Below are 22,620 nucleotides of genomic sequence, written 5' to 3'. Positions count from 1 at the left end.
CACCAAGAGCTTGTAACACTCCAAAGAGAAAGGAAAACTTGAAATCGCATCATATGACCCCTTTAATGTGCACATAAACACACACAAAACTCAAGTACATATGGAGGGAGGGGTTCTTGCAGACCGTAGAATTGACGCGTTGTTAGATTTTTGGAGAGGTGCACGTCATGCTACGGCGTATGGGTGTGCGTCTATTCGTAAGTTTAATTATAATCATTTTTAAATTATAGCATATATTACATATTATAATTTATTATAACCCTATAAGATTATAACTATCTTCTATAATATCAAAGCAATAATCTTTTTCCCCCCTAAAGATTTATCAGTCCATACCCTGCACTTTTTCTTTTCACACATAATTAAATAATGTAAATAAAAAAAGTAAAATACACTACTGTTTAAAAATTTGGGGTCATTCAGATTTAAAAAATAAATAAATAAATAAATAACTTTTTTTTTCAGTAAGGATGCATTAAACTGGTCAATAGTAACAGTAAAAACATTTAACATGTTACTTTTAGATTTCTATTTCAAATAAATGCAGTTATTTTACATGTTCTATTCATCAAGGGATCCTTTAAAAAAGTACCATGGTTTCCACAAAAATATTAAGCAACAAAAAATTTTTTTTTAAGTAAAAAATTCATTATTATAATAATTATGAATAATAATAATTATTGAGCACCAAGTCAATGAAATTGTAATATTCAGCTGAAATTAAAATATTTTACAATATTGCGTTTTTACTGTATTTTTGATCAAATAAATGTAACCTTTAAAAAAACAATCAAAAAATCTTAATGAACTCAAATGTTTGAACAGTAATGTATATTGAAAATCTTTGTTGCATCTTAATATTAAGACATTTTTTCATATGTATATATATATATATATATATATATATATATATAACCCTGCCCAAATTAAAACATTGTTTTCTTTTTTTCTTGGAAAATTAAATAAAAACTAGCTCAGCTGTATGGATAACCAATCAAAAGGCAGTTTTTTTGTATAATTATTACACATGCCCTTTTTATGACCTCAGTAATTTTGTGACATATTTGCACATTTAAAACATTTGTCACACCACAGGGCTAAATAAATAAACAAACAAACAAATAAAAACTAATTATTAAATCAAATGGTTACCAACCAGTCATGAAATCTACAAAAACACCCAGTAAACACTTACACTTGATACATTATTATACCATAACACATTAGTTACAAATTTGTCAACTATCACCTATGATATTCGTTTACATATATGAAAGCACATAAGCTCACCAGGTCCTCTGAAGATGGGTGTATCGTCACCCGATCCCTCCTCAGGGGCCGGCAGGACCACATTCCTCCTCGCCCTCTATTGAGATCCAATCACATGACAGGATTATTAATCACGCTTCTATCAGTCTGTCAGATGTGACAATTATTTATTCACCCTCGGGTGTTGTTTATGTGTTTGTATGGATTCAGCAGACTTTAAATGATTTAAACGTTCACTTTTTATGGTCCACAATAAACAAGTTTGGAACGACATTAGGATGAGTAACTGATGACAAAGTTGTCATTTTTGGTTGAACAATCCCACTTGGTAACTATTAGCTTTTAGCTCAAATGTAAGTGTTTTAGTTTATGGTGTGTGTGCTGAGGTCTTCACCTGGATCTGTGGCTCTGGTGTGACCTGCTCACCTGGAACACATTCACCTGACGACACGGAGCCAAAAACAATGACATCTGGTCTGAATAAAAGTGTGTTTTGCATTGGTTTGCGTCGTGAGGGTACCTTTGTTCTTTTTGATTACTATAGTGTCTTCACTCATTCCCTGCTCAGCCACCAGAGTCTTGAAGTCTTCGATGAGAGTGGGCCGCAGCTGCATAGCACGTCCTACACAACAAACACAAACCAGATAACCCAGACGCTCCCATTCAATTATACAAATATCATTGCTGAATGTTCTCTGAATGTTCAAAATGCCCAGTTTTTAAACCGTTTAAAACATTAAGGGAACATTCCATTTTATAATTTTGAAAAAATTATGAGAATGTTACTTTTGAATGCTCTCTGAACAATTTGAAATAAATAGTAACATTTAAAAAAATTGGATAACCATCCAACTAAAACGTTTCAGGAAAAAAACGTGTAAACCGTAAATCCGTTACCGATTCCAAATCACATGACAAAAACTGTAATTAGTAACGTAATCCATTACATCACACATTTTAGGTTATATAATCAGACTACTTTTTGATTACTTTTAGATTACTTTTGACCTAACTCATTTATCACATCGATTTAAACAGGATAAACTTGTACCATATTGATATAAATAAAAATATATTCCATTTGTTGTTATTAACATTGTGAAGTAACATTATGTCAAGGTTTCCCAAACTGGGGTTCATGAAGGAACTGCAGGAGGTTCATGAGCTTAATGCAAAGCTGATAATTAATGAAATCATAAAAAAGTAAAATTTAAATAAATTATTTTAAAATAACATGAATCAAAATAAACTGTAAAAAAGTAAATATTTTATTTGTTTACCTGCATGTCACGTGAACAGAGAACTGCAATACTTAATAATTAAAATATGTGACCCTGGACCACAAAACTAGTCATAAGGGTACATTTTTTGAAATTGAGATTTATACATCATATAAATAAGCTTTCCATTGATGTATGGATTGTTAGGATAGGACAATATTTGAAAATCTGGAATCTGAGGGTGCAAAAAAATCGAAATATTGAGAAAATCGCCTTTAAAGTTATCCAAATGAAGTTCTTAGCAATGCATATTACTAATCAAAAATTACGTTTTGATATATTTACGGTAGGAATTAGGAAATTTACAAAATATCTTCATGGAACATGATCTTTACTTAATATCCTAATGATTTTTGGCATAAAAGCAAAATCGATAATTTTGACTCATACAATGTATTTTTGGCTATTGCTACAAATATACCCGTGCTACTTATGACTTACTTACTGGTTTTGTGCTCCAGGGTCACATATTTATTTTAAATTTTGAGGTGTACTTCAAGTAAATATATTAGGTGAAAGACAAAAAAGTTGCCTGCATTATATGTAAATAAGAAACAGTGTGAAATTGTGCATTTTATGTGTGTGAAAGACAAAGTAATGCATGGTTAAATAACCAACTGAGTGATAATTCAAATAAAAATGAATGTGTTCATCAGTAGTTGATGCAATGTTGAAACGCTTCCTAAACCTGAAATGATTTTTGTAAATTCAGTGGTCAAATGCAGTGTATCCACCTGACTAATGACTGATCTCTGTGTGAATGTCCACAAAACTGGAAGACTTTCTGAGTGTATATAAGCGGGAGGCTATTTTAGAAAGGAACATTTAAAAGATGAAAAAGAGGAATTATGACGAATCAATAAATTATAAATAATTTGTTGTTTTTGTGTGAATAACATGCAATCATGTAATCAATTAAAGAGTAACTGTAGTCTGATTACAAGTAATGTAATCTAATTATAAGTACTTAATTTTTTTAATCTGATAACGTAATCCAGATTACATGTAATCAGTTACTACCCAGCTCTGATACTGTAGTATTTCTCTATACTCCCTGACATTTTTCAAATAGGCCTATACACTCTTAAAAATGAAGGTGCTTAAAAGGTTCTTCGCAGCGATACCATAGAAGAACCATTTCTGGTTCAGTCAAAGGTTCTTTAAAGAACCATCTCTTTCTTACCTTTTTGTAATCTGAAGAACCTTCTTTCGCCACAAAGAACATTTTGTGAAACAGAAAGGTTCTTCAGATGTTAAAGGTCCTTTATGGAACCATTTAGACAAAAAAAGGTTCTTCTATGGCATCGTGAAGCACCTTTATTTTTAAGAGTGCAATATTTTTAAATTTGAAAATCCCCAGAGATTTTGATTTGAGATCATGAAAGACCAGTACCAATTGTTTGTTATCCAAGAAGAAAACAGATGTTTCACCGTAGAGTTTGACAGATGTGGTTTTTTCACCACCTGGTTTTTGTTTATACATCACCACCAGAGCGAACTCATCGTAGTTTGTGTGAACCACGTAGGCGTCCACATCAGCATTCCACTCTACATGAGCAGAGACACAAACAGCAGTGAAATGACACAAGGTCGCTCTGTGATCGACAGCTGTGGCGCTGAACTCACCGGCGCTGTGGTAATGAAATCTTCCAGGGGTTTTGCTGATGTTTGTGTCTATATAGAAATATTCTACAAGTGTAATAAGTGTGACAACTAGTCCGGGTCTCCTCTATTCACAAACAGTTTCTTAAATGTCCAAAAGGCATAACTTACCCGGTTCACATCAAAGTTCTCCTGGGGCTGGAGGACGGGCTCATCGAGCAGCGGCCCAGCATGCAACAGGCCCAGGAGCGGCAGCAGAAACACCACAACAACACGCTTCATTCTGACTGTCTGTGATCCAAATGAAGTTGTGAAGAACCACGACTGTCTCTTGGCCATGTGTGCAACACCCCACCGCAAAACCAGTCCAGCAAAACAAACCGAACAAAGGTCTTCTTATCTGCCTGTTGACTCCAAACTATGTGTGCCTTGTGTTCTTGTTTGCTTTGGCTGAAATTCTGACATAATACAACATTAATATTAGCATGATTCTATGAAATATTCCAATAATATTTTCAGCATGTAAGAAGAGAAGAGTTTCATCTTCAGTTTTTTTGCTGAGTGACATTATATAATAAATGTTTTGAGTTTATAAAACAAAACAAAACAGATTTGCTCTGCAACAAGTACCATAACCTTAGAATTAGATTTTTATGTACAATTAATTACCAAACATCTGTCACAAAAAAATGGCATCCAGCGAGCGTGATTTTTCAGTCACAAACTCACAATAACCAGTTCATATTTTTCCTGTTAACACAATCTCTGAGAAAAGAGAAGAGATGTATACTGTATACTTAATTGCACATTAACTTTCATTTCTCATGCCAAACTGCAGATGTGAATAACATACACAATATGAACAGAAGAAAAGTTTTATTTTTGCCAGCAAAGATCATCAGAGACGCACGCAATGATATATACCTAGATTCAGTGTTTTATCATAAATATAACAACTATGCACAGCAAATGACAATGACATCAAGTTACAATATTACAAACTGTCACAAACAGACATCGTTTTGGCACATTAATGATGATGTGTTTCCTCCAGCTCTAAATGTGATTGGGAACTGAAAGAGAGACAAAAACAAGTAAAAAAAACAATCTTCAAAGCTGTCAAACTGAATGAATATCTTCTCGTAGTGTCACGAGGTGAGAAAACGGGGATTGACAAACTAGATATGAAGCTCTCGCTTACCTAACTTCCTGATGGAGGACAGTTTTCTAAAAAGGCTAAACAAAAATAAGACATTTTGTGAGAATTTTGCAGACAATACAACTATTTTAGACAATAAATAAACATTTAAATGAATTGTGAACAAAAGTTAATTCTTAAGCAATTATTTGTGTCCAACCATGTATACTTAAAAAAAAAAAAAAAAAAGTAAAAAAAAAAAATTCTTTTTTTTTTAAAGTATGACTGAATCCGAATTCAATACTTCCCTGTACCTTACAAGAATGCTGAAAACAGTACACCAAAGAGTAGTATGTCTGAATTCAGAGAATTTGAAAAACAGTAAAAAGTAACCCGACCAAACTGTATGCTAATTGTCAATCATCTTTGACGATAGTGGTCCTGACAGAAGTACCCGGATGACTTCCTACTTCTGCCTGGATTCTGAAGTGTGCATTCGATGGACACTTTATTATCCCATGAGGCCATAATTTAGTGATTTCAGATGCACTGATTGAGTTCGATATCAAACCAAATATATCAAATTATTAAAATCTTCTCCTCAGGTGTCCTATCAGAGTAACCAACAATCACTTCATCTATAAACATGAGCAATTCATATTTGACAACAACATAACTCTCCAAATACTTTGTGTCGTCAATTTGAACAGCATTGCTTTATCATTCGAACCCTAAAGAGCCTTTTACACATTCATTCAGTTTTAGGTTCAGCCAAAAATGAAAATTCTGTCATCATTTACTCACCCTCGTGTTGTTACAGACCTGTATGAGTAGGGCTGTAAAATCGATTAATCGCGATTTTAATCGCTTCCAAAACATTTGATTTATATTATATGTAAATATATTACATATATTTCTTAAACATACGTGTGTGTTATAAATACACATATGTGTGTGTGTATTTATATGTACATATAAATATAAACAGTACGCACACAAATATTAAGTAAAATACTTTTTTTTGGAGTTAATTAATTTTTACAGCCCTATGCATGAGTTTCTTTTTCTTCTACTGAACACAAAATACGATAATGTAAAGAATGTAAGTAACTGTCAGGAGTTTGGACCAGTCTGTGTGTTATTTTCCTCCCCATGTGCTCCGTGACCTAGTTTTCCCTTGTGTTTGATTGTGTTCATTGCTCCCAGGTGTGTCTCATTATTAGTTGATCCCATGCACCTGTGTTTCCCTTATTATCCCCTGTATTTAAGTCCATGCCTTTGCGTTCTGTTTGTCAAGTCTTAAACGTCATTCTATGTGCTCTGTGTCTCCTACGCTCCCTGTATTCCCAGTGATTGGATTATTAAAGTCTGTTTTGTTGAAGTTATTCCTACGTCTCTTCGTCTCCTCGCTCCCAGCTCCGGAGTAGTGATGCAAAGTCCGATTCATTTCCGCGAACCGGTTCTTTTCAGACAGATCGGCTCATTGAACCGATTCAAAAAGCCGATTCATCGGTTCCTGACGTCATCAAGCAATAACGTTTCCAGTACGCGCCTCAGGCTTGCACAGTATCGTCAACTCACTCATCAGAATCTTCGGTAATCCTCGGCAAACTTCACCACGGCTCATTCGGTTCTTGTTGAGTCCTCGGTAATCCGCGGCAAACTTCGACAGTTGGTTGAACCGGCTCATTCGGTTCTTTTTGAGTTGGACGTGCTACTTCGGCTGTGTGTCCTGCGTCATCAACCCAGAACTAAAGTTCGATTCAGTTCTATTTGTGAACCGGCTCAACCAGTTACTTCCTGAGAACCGGCTCAAAAGAACGATTCGTTCAAGAACCTAACATCACTACTCCGGAGTACCGTGACAGTAACGAATTTACAGTAACGATTTATATTAATCCCCATAGTATTTTTTTTACACACTATGGAAGTCAATGGCTATCGTCAACTGTTTGGTTACCAACATTCTTCAAAATATCTTCTTTTGTGTTATAATCAGAATAGAAAAATTCATACAGGTTTGGAACGACATGAGGGCGAGTCAGTGATGACACGTTTTCATTTTGGGGTGAACTGCCCCTTTAATTGTCCAGATGAAGTCAAACTTGCGGGTGTAAGTGATTTGAGTAGTTTACCAGCAGCTGGTGGAGTCAGTATGGAGTCCTTCGGGAATCCTTGAGCTGTGGCATACACTCTGAACTTCACCATCACATCTGCCCTCAACTTCTTAGTACGACCTACAGTGAAATTACAGGCACTGAGAACAATTTACAAAGTCAGAGGAACAAGAACGCCCTCCCAAATAACTTGAGTTGATAACGGTTGTTTATTGCAGACTCACCATAAAGGGCCACTTGTGTGAACTCCTTTTTAAACTTCTTGTGTTTGAGGACCAGGGCGTACTCTGTGTAGTTCGTCTCCACCACAGTAACATCCTTCACCCTTCTGTGACCTTTAAATTACAATAAAAAACTGAATGGTATCATCTCAGGCTCTGATCAGTCATAGCTGTCTTATATGTTGACTCACGAGTGCTGTAGTAGGTGAAGACGCCGGGCACAGAAGTCTTCTTATAAATGTAGACCTTAGAATGACAGCCAGAGGAACTGCATATGATCACAGGAGATGAGTGAATATAATGTAATATATTAGTGCTGTCAAACGATTAATCGCGATTAATTGCATCCCAAATAAAAGTTTTTGTTTACATAATATACATGTGTACTTTGTATATTTATTATGTATATATAAATATACCCACATACAGTATATATTTTGAAAATATGTACATGTATATATTTATATTCATATAATTTATATATACAAATATATTTAATATATAAACATAACATATTTTTCCAAAATATATACATGCATGTGTGTGTATTTATATATACATAATAAATATAAACAGTACACACACATATATTATGTGCATAAAAACTTTTATTTTGGATGCGATTAACCGTTTGACAGCACTAAATATAATATAATATAATATAATATAATATAATATAATAATACAGTTATTTTAGAAACTATTCTTAACTGTTTTAATGAAAACAAATGACACAAGAATCATCATGAATAATATAATATAATAGTTATTTTAGAAACTATTCTTTTAACTGTCAAATGAGAAGAATCATCACATATTGTGTGAATATAATACAATATATAATATAATATAAACTAATATAATATGTTATTTTAGAAACTATTCTTAGTTAACGAACACAATTGACAAGAATCATCACACAGTGTGTGAATATAATATAATACAATATATAATATAATAATAGTTATTTTAGAAACTATTCTTAACTGTTTTAATGAAAACAAATGACACAAGAATCATCATGAATAATATAATATAATAGTTATTTTAGAAACTATTCTTTTAACTGTCAAATGAGAAGAATCATCACATATTGTGTGAATATAATACAATATATAATATAATATAAACTAATATAATATGTTATTTTAGAAACTATTCTTAGTTAACGAACACAACTGACAAGAATCATCACACAGTGTGTGAATATAATATAATATAATAATATATAACAATTTTAAGATGGCAATAATAATATTTTTGGAACTATTCTAACTTCATTATGAATTAAAACTAAAACTAAATAATTTTCTGAAATGTTTCTCAGTATTAACAGAGAGTTCAAAGTGCTGTTGTTCTAAGTATACAATTCTCAACTTGTTGTATGTAAAAGAACTTGTGCAATAGTATTATAGATATTATATTATGTTTTACTGTATTATATACAAATATTTTCCCTCTGAAAACAATCAAAATGGGTGTCCTTCACCTTAAACTCCACATGGTCATGTTTACGTTCCCGTTCTCCTTCGGCTCCACTGTGCCCATAGAGATGGGGAGTTTGCTTCTATGCTGCACAAAACCTGGGGAATCATAGGCCAGACCGACCCGATACCACCTCCCTGCAAACTGAACAAACACAATCCAGCTCACAGCACACATACAGTGGGTACGGAAAGTATTCAGACCCACTTAAATTTTTCACTCTTTGTTATATTGCAGCCATTTGCTAAAATAATTTAAGTTAATTTTTTTTCCTCATCAATGTACACACAGCACCCCATATTGACAGAAAAACACAGAATTGTTGACATTTTTACAGATTGCAAATGGCTGCAATATAACAAAGAGTGAAAAATTTAAGGGGGTCTGAATACTTTCCGTACCCACTGTATATCTTAAGAGAATAAGCATAATTAGACAAGGACATCTTGGAAAAACAACAGAGAATCCGCCCAAAATATTTAGCCTGATTCTAATGTCCAATCAGTATCAGATAACAGAACTGATCTTTTGTGTCTTCCCTTAAAAAAGTCTTTTTTTTCATAAAATCTCATGAAGATGCCTTGAGAACTTGGCAGAAATCACTCAGTCCTTGTTGCAACACTGAGCGGTGACCTTTGCCCTGAGCTCTGTCTCTACAGTTAATGCAATCGCTGTCCCCTCAAACAGCCCTGTAGAGCATTACCCTAATCAACATGTCTATTTCTATGTATTTCAGCCCTAGACAAGAAAAACATCCCTAAACAAACATTATTCAGCTGTTTAAATATCACACAACACCAGCCTGAACTCAACAAAGACCCACTTTTCAAACTGCTGTTTGGAAATTGCTACTAGTCCAAAACCAGCATAACGGAACATGCTACTGTACAATTCTACAGAAAAAAGGCACCTAAAATCATTTCATGAAGCTTCAGTGTTTAAAACATCAGCTAAAGCACAAGTTCTCACCCTCTGAAGGTCAAAGTTTTTCTGCGGTTGGACGCTGGCGTGGATGTCAGTCAGAAGCATCAGCCAAAAGATGCTCACCAAGGCGATCTTCATGGTGACGTTGTAGGAACACAGCCAGGGATTGTGGACTGTTCAGGGTCTGCCAGCCACATTAGCTCCTCCCCCTCACCAATCCAGCCAATCACATGCAAGAACACACACCTAACAGAGAGACCATTCATTGAAGGTACCATGTTTGAAACTTACAAATATTACAATTTCCATCCCACAAAGTCATAAATGTTTCTATATTTTAAACGCAATAAAGTAGACAAACAGGAGCAACTACAGAGAATTAATATATTTTTTTATTAATATTGATTCTTGGGTGCCATTGTTTCGAAAGAGCATGATTTACAGCTAGTCTTTAAGACAAGAGGACCTCAGTGTGACGCGGCACACCTCACACACCTCCTCTACATCCACACACACACACACACACACACACACACAGCCGGCTCACTCATAGTTTCCCTTCTCTCATCTGCCTCTGCATGTTGTTCCTGAGTACTGAACAGAAATAGACAAAATAAAAGCGCATTTATGATCAGTCTTTTCAGAAGGGTGACAAATCGGTACAATTTATAAACAAAACTGAGGAAAAAAGGGTCAGTTTTCCTTCTTAACTAACAAAATACATTGGCTTTGGTGCTCAATAAAACAAGATAAAACACATACGTTATGTTACTTGAAAATGGTCCTTTGTAGCTTTAAAGCTATATTGACAAAGCAAATAAAAGAAAATCCACAGTAAATAATTAGTTAAATATAAAACATTACATATCCCTCATAAAATAATTATCAGTGAAAACATGAACACAATTTTGGATGGCAACTCAGCCATTCTGCATGAGGAGGGAACGTTTATCTCCTGAATGAGTGCAATCTAGTGGACAGACATGAGAACAACAACGCTGATAACGGGAGTGTCACATCATTTAGAGAGAGAAAATAAACAATAAAAAACCAGACACACACTTGCACACACAAACCGATCCTTTGAAACATTGAAGTTGGGACTAAAACAGAAAACGGACAGTTTTTTACGATACAGTGGAAATTCTCGAAGTATTTAAAAAAATAAATAAATACAAAAATTATTCACAGCACTGGTTTTGCATTTCACATCGCTAACGCCTTTACAATATATGAAGAAAGACATTAAATTAAAAAGCAGAAATCTGTCAAAACACATTACTGAAATTGAAGGTTGTTTGTGTGTGTCTGCAAGTGTGTGTCTTTTTACGCGACTTTAAAAAGATTGTTTAGCCAAAAATGAAAACTTTGTCATCATTACTCACTTTTATGTGATTCCAAACCTGTGTGATTTTATTTTATTTATTTTTTTTTGGAACACAGAAGAATCTTCATGAAAATTCTAAAAAGGAAAAAAAAAAAAGACTGAAATTCAAGGTTTCAAGTTGAAATTTACTGATTATCTTCCTCGCCTTCTGAAACGCTTTTATTACACCAGGTCTGTTGTCAATGTGACACTGCTTTTTTAAATATGTGAAATGGAGAAGGACATTTGAAAGCTGCAGTAACAGGAATACAAACAAAAAATTCTGCTCTTCTTCCCACATAAAAGTATCATATGGCTTCAGAGGACTTGGAAAAAGTCCCCTGGATTTTTTTTGTCCATTTCAGAATCTGACAGTTGTTGTGTTCCACTAAAAATGATCAGCATTCAGGTTTGGAAAGACATGAGGGGATTCATTTTGGGTTGAACTATGCCTTTAACTGGGAGAGATAATCAAGAGAGGCCTCAGCAAAAGCCTCGTGGTGAGGATTCTTGCTGTCATTGGACAAACTCTAACACACACTATCACGAGAGAAAGAAATGTCTGTAGAGCAGATTTCAGACATCATATTGTGTCTAACATATAACTCAGCGCATAAGATGTGCTTTCCCTCTCTTTCACACACCCAGAACAAAACCCCCCAAAAAACAAAAACAAAAACAAACAAGATTAACGGAGAAATAAAGCTTAACCCACAACAAATCATTACACATCATTCTTTTACAAAATTACAAAAAAATGCAAGTGATAAAGGAAAGGGCAAACAACAAAATAAAAACAGGAACAGGTATTGATGGAGACAGCTGCATCTGATTGGCTGACTAACCAATGACATCACTACTGCACCCTTGGCTTTAAAGGGATAGTTCACCCAAAAATGAAAATTCTGTCATTAATTACTCACCCTTATGTCGTTCCAAACCCGTAAGACCTTCGTTCATCTTCAGAACACATATTAAGATATTTTTGATGCATTCTGAGAGCTCTCTGACCCTCCCATAGACAGCAATGTAATTAACACAATCAAGGTCCAGAAACGTAAGGACATCGGTAAAATAATCCATGTGACATCAGGGGTTCAACCGTAATTTTACGAAGCTACGAGAATACTTTTTGTACGCAAAGGAAAAATAAATAACGACTTTATTCAACAATTCGTCTCCTCCGCGTCACCCTGGTGCCATTTTGGAGAGTATCGCATACGTAAACAGCGTTTGCTGTTCTGTGTCAGCTGCGTCACATGGATACGTTTTCTACATTGTTTGCGCTTTGATCTGAATGAAAACAATGTATCCATGTGGTGCAGCTGACACAGAACAGCATATGCTGTTTACGTATGTGATACTCTCCAAAATGGCACCAGGGTGACGGGGAGGAGACGAATTGTTGAATAAAGTCGTTATTTATTTTTCCTTTGCGCACCAAAAGTATTCTTGTAGCTTCGTAATATTACGGTTGAACCACTGATGTCACGTAGATTATTTTACTGATGTCCTTGCTACGTTTCTGGACCTTGATCGTGTAAGGATCCTTGCTGTCTATGGGAGGGTCAGAGAGCTCTCGGATGTTATCCAAAATATCTTAATTTGTGTTCCGAAGATAAACGGAGGTCTTATGGGTTTGGAACGACATGAGGGTGAGTAATTAATGACAGAATTTTCATTTTTGGGTGAACTATCCCTTCGAGTATCAATTGAAGTGTAAATCACACGTACAGCTATTTGAGTAAATCTCACTTCATCCCAAATGAAAAAAATGAACAATGTATACATTTTGAATGAATAAATTAATTCCTTTTTTTTTTACTGTTTTACGGAATTTAATTTATGCTAATTCTAATGAATAAGTGATTTTTTTCTCATTACTGCAATGAGAACGAGGATTTTGTTTGTCATTATGGTAATGAGAATAAGACTTTTTTTTGTCATTATGGTAATGAGAACGAGGATTTTTTTTGTCGTTATAGTAATGAGAATGATATTTTATTATCATTACAGTAATGTGAACTTAATTTTTTGTCATTATGGTAATGAAAATTAGATTTTATTGTCATTACAGTAATGAGAACGAAGAATTTATTGTCATTATAGTAATGCAAATTAAATTTGTTATTACAGTAGTGAAAATGAGATGTTATTGTCATTACAGTAATGAGAATGAGGATTTTATTGCCATTATTGTAATGAGAATGAGGATTTTATTATTATTATGGTAATGAAAATGAGTTTTTTTTTTCATTATGGTTCAGAGAATTAGATTTTTCTTATTAAGATAATGTAAATTAGATTTTTTTTTGGAGAGATTCACCCAAATAAGGTCAAAACAGTTCTCTGTTTTCCCACATCTGTGCTGTACGTTAATATATAGTGGCCAAAACAGTGACTTGGAGAAATTCAAGTGCTGTCACACAAAATCGTCTCGTCACACGTGCACACACACTTAAATACTTGCTACGATATATAAATAAATAATCAGCTGTCAGTGGACGAGGGGAGAACAGGAAGGTTCGCAAAAGGAGATCGAGCAAAATACACATGGAACGGAAAGGATGCCCACAGATGTAGTGCTGGACACTTTGCATGATGGGAAGGGAGTACAAGCAAGGTCTAGAAAATAAGCTAGCTGTCTAAGAGACAAGGAAGAGACGTCTAGGGTCAGTGTAATGATGATGCAGGATGAGGGCAATAACACTATCTGGTGACCTGACAGTAAGGCACAGTGCTCTGTTTGCGTCAATCATTCATGCTGCTGAAAGAAAAACTAGAACTCTGATGACAAATAGCCTATATCGCTTTCCCTTCCTTCTCCTCTGCTTCCGCTCTCTTCCCTTTTAGGTCTGGCGCCACTATGCAGACAGATGTTCGTTCTTTAGCACCAGAGAATTACACTACTTTCATTCGCCTCCAAGCAAACTCCACTACAGTGTCCTGTAGAGATTCCTTGTTGGGAACTTAACGGTCTTCACGTCTAGCAAAACGAAGCAAACCCATGAAGAACCAGTCTGCACAATGTCGCACCGGGCTGATCGTTAAAATCTGCTTCCATGCTGACGCTGCATACTAAACGTCTGGAGAGGTACAATGGACACAGTAGCAGTGCAATCATGGACGTCTTCCAACGCGGCATGACTTGTATATAGATGATGAGCTATTCTACAACTTAAATATATTTGGTGCATGTTAAATAAACAGCGTTGTTCAAGTCATGGCAGCTGGCAAGTGCACAGCCAGTGCTGTGTTTGTATTGCACGTCGATCCTTGTGGTTTTGGTCAGGTTTGAGGGCGCATTCATGACGGCAGTCGCTTGTCAAAACCGTCAAAACGAACGTGTCAGTCCCGAATCCTGTAGGCAGGCGAGCATTGTGCAGCTGAGGCAAAAGGAAAGCTTTACCATTTGACAGACCTGTGTTTGGTCCTTGTGCCTTTCCTTGCGGTTTGTTTTTTGTATTCTTGTTTGCTAAATTGCTTCATTTTTTCGCATTTTTTTTGTTTTCAAGATGGCCACCTGGCTGAATGCCACCTCAGTCCCATCTGGGTCGTAAGAGAGGTGGGCTGTGAGAATGAATCGACGGGGATTTGAATACACAACCAGAATGCGTTCCTGCGGCCCCTTGCTGTGTTTGCAGAGATAATGAAGGGCGGAGTGACGAGGGGGCGGGGTTTGAGGGCTGCTGAAGGTGGGGTGATGAGGGAACGGGTGGAGGTTGGCAGTAGTCTCATAATTTCTGCTTTCCTGAGACGATGCTCCGATGGAGCTCTACATTCAGCTCCACATACTGTCCCTTAGTGCAGTCCAGGAAGTAGAGTTTGTCAGAGACGACGCTGGGATCGAATCCCTCCCGTCGCATGTCTGTCTTCTGGAATTTGAAAGTCCCTGAAAGAAAAGAAAAAAAAACAGCACACTTATATTTTTATGCTATGCATTGGTGTGATTCAGTGATTTTTTTTTTCAAACTTGAGTTTTTGATAAAGCCTTAGACTGTATATCTTCCCCAATTGTCAAATTTAATTCAACCCTGAACATGTCAGAGAAAGGCTGCCCTAAAATGAGAAGATGGTGCAATATAACTTATATGCACTGTCTCATGTCAAGTTAAAGGTTCCATAAATAAGATACAGTACAGTACAATACAAAACGTTCATTCGTGTTTACAGAGTATCTGCAGAGGTTTAGAAATGAAAATATAAGACCTGCAGAAATAAAATCAATACTCTGTATGTCTATGTAGAACAAACCTATACAACCTCAAAATACATCAGAATAGTTTACTTCAATACTATCAATACATATGAATTAGAAGTTGACTAAAATTGGATTTTGCTGACAATAAGAATATGTTTAAAGAAAGGCAATAAACAGAGAGTTGCTACTAGTAAAATCTATATATTGAAAATGTTCTTATTCTTTCCTTTCTATGACAAGATTGAATTAAATGCCAGATACAGTTTATTGTGTAACAATAATACCAATAATATCCAGAAAAAAATTGCAGCAAATTCTGCATAATGTAGGACTTTTAATGGTAAACATGCCAGAAATACAAAGGACTTTTAATTTAAAATGTCTATGCTTTACTTCTTCCAGCTGATCATTCAAAAAGATCAGATAAAATATGCACTCTTACAACCATCTATAACATATGATAATATAAAGACCATAATGCAAACATCGCCATAATTCATCCATAGTAGCCCAATAAGCAATCGCTTGGAATACATGTGTGGTATTCACTGCTCTGAAACTCTTGAGCCTGTTTTTACTTTGAAACTTGCAGTGCCTCACATTTATTTAATTAAATAACAGACCAGTTTTGAAGTTTAATAGACACATTATGCCATACTGTATCATGATTCCGTTTTTTCATACCTCCTAAAATATTTAGGAATTTTGCTATACTATTTATAAAAAATGTAAGACTTTTTATGATCTTAAATTTGGACAAACTACATTTGAGTAATGTTTCAACTTTAAGGACCTGCGTGAACCCTCATTATATTTAGTGGTGTCTTGAAAATGGCTGAGAAACAGCTCTTTAAATCCTTTTATAGGAACAACAGATATGGCAGCAATGACGTGTTGCATCATTTAAGGCGGAATGGAAAGCGGCAATAAGTTACTGGCGAATAAATAACTTGATTAAGCCTAGAAGTACTCTGAACATTGACATTTTGGGCTCCGTTCTAAAATAGGATGGGATTGTTACTGTGACTTTGCCTCTCTGAGTTAAGCGTGCGATATCTCACCTGTTTTGTTCACTTCTGGTAGGAAGCGCAGAAACACGGGCCGGGCATAGGGCGGCAGGGCCTTCTCCAGGTCCCGGCTAAACTTCGCCAGGTCTGTGCTGTGGTCCGGGTCTGCTATGGCTGCCATCCCTGCCTTGCCTTCAGCACCTGAGGAAAAACATCCACATGCATCACACAACGGCAACCTCAGGTCCTGTAATCAACCTCAGAAGAAGCTAAACGGCATAATCCAAGCCTATAAGCATAAAGAGACAGTGAGTCACCATGAATTAAAATAAACTGCCTAAGGAGATCATTGCCTCGCCAGGTCATATGTCACTTTTCCAAGGACAGAGATCTATGAACCACTGCATTCAGGAAGAGAAACAGTGATGTTTTGCATTACTGCACTGCTACTCCAAAGAAAAGGTTTTTTTTATTATAAAAAGGAGTTGTGTTTTGCTGTGCCGCTTCTAGCTAAACATTGCATTCTCAGTATTGCCACAAGAGGCACTATAGCAGCTATTTGAGTAAAATCCTCTGCAGTTTTTTTTCTCTTTGATGCCATCTACTGTTGTCTGTTTATGCTAACGTCAAGGCTATAGAAAATCCTAATGATTTCAAAATCTCACATAAACAGTTTTCTTGGGTTGTCGGTTTATCGATTTGCATGTAGACCCTTAAAACATTTTGATGGTTATCAGTGAATGACGTACACACATATCTATATGTTACAGACCCACAACTCCAGATCTACTGATCACATTGTTCTGAAGGTGAGAGTGTATTGTTCAGTCGGCAGTCTCAAATGTACCGAGCTATATTCAGCGCTCTGCTGCGATTGCTTTATAGATCTAGTGTAAGCAAAACCGGAGCCAGGCCAAGAGAAGACTTTGTTTGGCTGTGCATTCCCAGAATCCTTCAGGAGCTGCTGCAGTCAGCTTTGTTTAAATGAATTATTCTCCTCTCCACACACTGGCTGGGCACCCGATGATTCATGATACTACGTCATGACAGTCAAAATACTTAAACGAACAGTTTACCACCAAAAAAAAAAAACTCTGCGCACTCTTTACTGTCACAATTTCAACTTGAATCTTAGACCTTATTGTGTGCAGTTTTGTTTGTCAATTAGCCATGTAATAAGCGAGATAATCGCCAAAATTCAGCACAAAACCACTGCTGAGGTTTATTTTCTTTCCACTTGAAAATATAGTCCCTTATGAGATTTTCTTATACGGGACGAAATGTGATTGGTGGGAAAATAAATATAGAGAAGGACGGTCGCACTTTATTTTAAGCGAGTTAATTCTCGCTATTAACAAACCATTAACTACGACTTCTGCCTCAAAAACTGCAAATTTTCTGCTTATTAATAGTTAGTAAGGTAGTTGTTAAAGGGATAGTTCACCCAAAAACGTCCCGCCGGTTCATATGTACACATCTAACCTCCGAACCACGCAGCAGATTCCTTCTGAATGAATCTCTTCCCAAATCTTCCCTCCCTAACATTTTCGTCTCGTTTTTATTCGTTGACGAAAATGTTAATAGATTTACGTCATAGTTTCTGTCATTCAAAAATAGTTTTAGTTCGTTATCGTCTCGTTGTCGTCAGTGAAAAAAATGTCATTGACGAAAATAATGACGAAAATTATTCGTCAACGAAATTAACACTGTTGGGTAGGATGTAGAAAATGGTCATGCAGAATAAGTGCTTTATAAGTACTAATAAACAGCCAGTATGTTAATAATAGGCATGTTAATAAGCAACTAGTTAATAGTGAGCATTGGTCCCTATACTAAAGTATTACTAGAAGGACAAACAGAAAAGATGAGAAATGTGTGATTACCTGGCACCTCCACTCCATACACCACCACATCTTTCATGTCCAGCAGGCGGCTCAGCGTTCCCTCCACCTCAGTGGTGGAGACGTTCTCTCCTTTCCAGCGGAACGTGTCTCCTGTGCGGTCTTTGAAATACATGTAGCCGTAGTCGTCCATCACCAGCACGTCCCCTGAGAGAGGAGAAGCCAACAACTGCTATTATCTAGCTGAGCATATGGAAGTAAGTGTGCGCTTGTGTAGAACATTTTCAAATACGATACCTGAGAGATAGGCACTATCTCCTTTTTTGAAGACATCGTGAGCAACCTTTTTATTAGTGGCTGATTGATTGACGTAGCCGTCAAATCGTCTGAGAGGGTCGTTTTGAATGATTCGGCCAACCAACTGACCAGGTTCTCCTGAGAAACAAAATAAGGAAATGGATTTTAAATAAGATTTTTGCACTTTCTATAGTGGTCAAAAGAGAAACATAATTAAGGCCAATATATAATTTTTACCTATTTGCATTGGCTGATGAGATTTTTTGTTTGACTTTTATTATGATAGCACTAAGAAAGTCAGTGCCTGAATGCTTAAAGTCTGCACGAACTGGAATATGCAGCCGACTTTATTTCAGTGTAGTGACGTATTTCCAGCTGAAACAGAATATTGAATAGAGGGCGGGGATTTATGTTTGCGCTCCTCCTCTCTGTCTCTCACTCATAGCAACCTAACGGTTGGATGGGCGTGTTTAAGGACATTCTGCCCGAACCGTCAAACTGACGTCATCAGAAAACAAACGCCATTCCAGAGCGGAAGCAAATGTTCAGATTTTGATTAAAGATTACCAAGACAAACATTTACTTGCACGGAGTAATTGTTCACATCAAGACTAGCAATGTGCGCTAATAAAGTAAATAAAGTCAATTTTGATTTCATGCGGGCTTTAAGTACAGGAGCTCTAATTCATCAGTTTACTGTTTTTATTTCACAGTTCTGTTTAATAAATTATATGTACTGTATGGAAAAATTGAATCATTTGAGAAAATAGGTTTCCCAGTGACTTACAGTCTTACAGACCAGATTACTAAGTGCACTGTTGGTTGCAATGTTTTTTTTTTTTTTGTGAAAGATATAATTGGATTAAGAAGTTGCTACCTTTGTTTAAAGTTGTTTACTTTACAGGTTTATTTGTTATCAAGTTCAAAGTATTAATTTTCAAACTATTTCAAGCAAAGTCATTTTAAAATTTATTTGCAGCAAGTATTATCATTTATTTTAAAATAATATCATATATTGGCTTAGTATCTGGATGCCTGCTCTCTAAGAAATCAGCATTTGCCAACGAAAAATCTCTATTGGTTGACCACTAATCATCTATTTTCTTGCCTGTAAAAATTCTTTACATTTATTTATATAGCACTTTTCACAATACACATTGTTTCAAAGCAGATTTACAGAAAATCTTGACGTTAATGTTTATCTTAATATCTTCATGCCTTATAGTCGCATTTAGCATGTTAGAGCTGAGCGATACTGTAACTAACATTTCCAATGATACAAGCAGTTAAGCAGTTGAGATCTGAACAGTTGAAATTTGTTGATGATATAATAAATAATTTTTCAATGACATAATCAGGCAGTTGAGTTTTGCTATACAAGAGTATACTGTATCTCCTGCATCTACCTATACTGGGTACCGTTCACTTTTTAACCGGTACGGTACCGGTATCGGTACCTGAATTTCAGAGCAGGTACCCAACGGTACCTTTTTTCGGTACTTTACTCTCGGTGTAATTACAAAAACATTTATTTCAGTGAAAAAATACGTCCAAAAGTCTCAATTTCAACATATTGAACAATAGGGACCTACAAACTTTTTCTTTCTTTTTTTTTTCCCCCCAGAAATTCTTGTTTTAATTCTTCTGAAAATCAAATGAAGGCATTAAACATTTATTTGAAATCAAATGAAAATTAAACCCTTTTATTTTTTTGGCAAACAAACAGGTTTACTGCTGAAATTAATACATGGAAGAAAAATTGTGTGAATATTCCTATAAAACATTTTTAATAGGCTAATAATTGTTACTACAATTAAGTGATTAATCTGGTTGTAATATTTATTTTTTATCGCAGAAACCATATGGCCCTAGAAATGTAACCACACTTCAGAACATTTCGGCTTGGCCTGTGTGTTGTTTGAACGAGTTGCAGGGGTGACATCACGTCACAGGGTCTCTCTTTCTCTGTCTGTAGCGTATGCGCCCAGATGCGTTCTCAGGTACCGAAATTTGGCACAGATTGATTTAACGTGAATCGGTACTCGGTAGTACCGACGCAAATCGGTCGGTACCCTTAAAAGAACCGAGTTCGGTTCCCAACCCTAGCGCACATATGGCAAAATTATTTCTCTTTTGCTGCTGATTGCGTTTCAGTGGCTTAAAAATCACTTGTTTTTAAACCGCAATGCTTAAAAACGTGTTTTCATGACCACGTAGAACAACAATGTCACATGAGCCTGTAACTGTGATAGAGAAGATAGTCCAAAATCTCTACTGGTGACAAATTTCTACCGGTTAATCATGTCTACCGGTATATTGCCCACCCCTTATATGAGTTATTCATCAATTCAAGCCTTTGTGCTTGGCATGAGTGTGAGGGAGTACTGTACCTGGACCACACGGGATACAGACTCCATCAGGTCCTCTGATGAGCTCCATGGTCTCCTCGTCCACCTTGACTAAGCGGATGGGGTAAAAGTAGGGCAGGATCCGGCTATTGAATCCACAGGCACCCGTCTGCAGTCGAAACAACATGTTACAACCACCTTCCACTCTTCAAAACTAAATACTACTGAGCAAATTAAACCAGTCACAGCATTTCCATCAGCACCTTAAATAGCCCATTACCACCTGTGCTTGATTACTGAACATCTTGTAGATGGCCTCATAAAATGTATGGTAACACACAATCAAATTGCTGCGTATGTATCCTTTTCCATATGCATTATCCACTATTGTAGAGGTTTACAACTGTGTTACTCATAAAGGCTGTTGACAGACACTCCATCTAAAGTGCGCTTTTGTCAGGGCAGACCTTGTTATCGAAGTTGCCCAAGCTACAGTTGCACTCGGTGGCGCCGTAGAACTCTGCGATCTGTGGGACGTTGAAGCGGGTGGTGAATTCCTCCCAGATGGACTGACGAAGGCCGTTACCGAGGGCCATGCGGACCTTGTGTTGGTGCTCTGTGTCCTTCTTCGGCTGATTCAGCAGATAGCGGCAGATCTCGCCAATGTACTGCACGATCTGAGACATAAAATCAAATATCAGTTTTCAAAACTCCCTTTAAGCTCCATTTCCATGCAGAACATTAATATTAATAACATAATTTGCAATCACACAACTATAACATCAAAGCAGAGGCCTGAAAGTCCTGGAGATATTAACTGAATTCACAATATATTGAATATGGTTTTGTTTGCCATATAAAATTATGCAAAATTGCAATGATTTGAATGATCTGCTCTATTTAGCCTTGAAAGACCATGTCAGTAGGTGGATTTCAAGTCAACAACTTATGTTGTGACTCATGAGTATGAGCAAAACTCAGTGACAAAAACTGGTAGAGTTTTATTTATTTCTGTGAATCAGTTATTTGTTTGCATCCTCACTCATTAAAAGGTTTATTGATGTTCCAGTGGAAAACATGCCTCAATAAGTTGTGTGAAAACGAGTTAAATTAAACAGTTCGTTCTGGTTCTCAAATCTGATTGGTTGAGAACCGTGAGATATTGTACTGGTATCACTACAGGAACGCCCTTTCACAATTTTGTATCACTCCGCTTGTTCTAGCCGGGTCTATGTTTTTTTTTTAATTATTCACTGAGCTAATCGTAGAGTACGTTAGTTAATATAAGAAGAAACGTCTAGCTTCGCGGTCTCTCTCTATCATTTGGATGCACGTCTTGCCGCATTATTTCTCACTAATAACCTAACTGAAGAATCACATGCCCTTGATACGAATTCTACAAGTGACGTATGTTTAACTGTCAATGTTTAATATGTTTAATCCGTGGCGGAATGAAGTAGTGCCGCACAAAAGAAGGTTTTATTAGGCACTCCGTTGTTTCTTGTTTAATTACACACATGTTCC

General features: G+C 36.1%; 3 protein-coding genes across 3 annotated transcripts in view; all 3 read right to left on the bottom strand.

Annotated features, from left to right (window-relative positions):
• The window catches only part of LOC107658654 (protein AMBP-like), a 6,144-nt gene extending 1,654 nt beyond the window's left edge, over positions 1–4,490 (bottom strand). Inside the window, exons 1-6 of the mRNA XM_016447295.1 lie at positions 4,323–4,490; positions 4,176–4,278; positions 3,981–4,097; positions 1,790–1,891; positions 1,664–1,710; positions 1,291–1,366 (exon numbers count right to left, since the gene is read on the bottom strand). Of these exons, the coding sequence (XP_016302781.1) occupies positions 1,291–1,366; positions 1,664–1,710; positions 1,790–1,891; positions 3,981–4,097; positions 4,176–4,278; positions 4,323–4,490 (613 nt within the window). The remainder of the gene's footprint in view (positions 1–1,290; positions 1,367–1,663; positions 1,711–1,789; positions 1,892–3,980; positions 4,098–4,175; positions 4,279–4,322) is intronic.
• A 449-nt stretch (positions 4,491–4,939) lies between these two features.
• LOC107658663 (prostaglandin-H2 D-isomerase-like) lies at positions 4,940–10,355 on the bottom strand. Its single transcript, XM_016447305.1, has 7 exons — positions 10,082–10,355; positions 9,117–9,256; positions 7,819–7,895; positions 7,631–7,741; positions 7,425–7,526; positions 5,353–5,387; positions 4,940–5,224 (listed from the first exon to the last, which is right to left on the bottom strand). Exons 1-6 carry the CDS (start codon positions 10,172–10,174, stop codon positions 5,353–5,355), a joined length of 558 nt encoding a protein of 185 aa, XP_016302791.1. The 5' UTR covers positions 10,175–10,355; the 3' UTR covers positions 4,940–5,224.
• Positions 10,356–13,710: 3,355 nt separating this feature from the next.
• The window catches only part of LOC107658662 (long-chain fatty acid transport protein 4-like), a 22,464-nt gene continuing 13,554 nt past the window's right edge, over positions 13,711–22,620 (bottom strand). The window contains exons 8-13 of the mRNA XM_016447304.1: positions 21,564–21,773; positions 21,139–21,265; positions 18,749–18,886; positions 18,494–18,658; positions 16,665–16,811; positions 13,711–15,294 (exon numbers count right to left, since the gene is read on the bottom strand). Of these exons, the coding sequence (XP_016302790.1) occupies positions 15,137–15,294; positions 16,665–16,811; positions 18,494–18,658; positions 18,749–18,886; positions 21,139–21,265; positions 21,564–21,773 (945 nt within the window). The 3' untranslated portion in view covers positions 13,711–15,136. The remainder of the gene's footprint in view (positions 15,295–16,664; positions 16,812–18,493; positions 18,659–18,748; positions 18,887–21,138; positions 21,266–21,563; positions 21,774–22,620) is intronic.

The sequence above is a fragment of the Sinocyclocheilus anshuiensis genome, unplaced genomic scaffold, assembly GCF_001515605.1.
Source record: "Sinocyclocheilus anshuiensis isolate Anshui unplaced genomic scaffold, SAMN03320099.WGS_v1.1 scaffold567, whole genome shotgun sequence".
Taxonomy (NCBI): Eukaryota; Metazoa; Chordata; class Actinopteri; order Cypriniformes; family Cyprinidae; genus Sinocyclocheilus; species Sinocyclocheilus anshuiensis.
The sequence above is the reverse complement of the archived record's forward strand: the minus strand, read 5'-3'. Positions and strand labels throughout refer to the sequence as shown.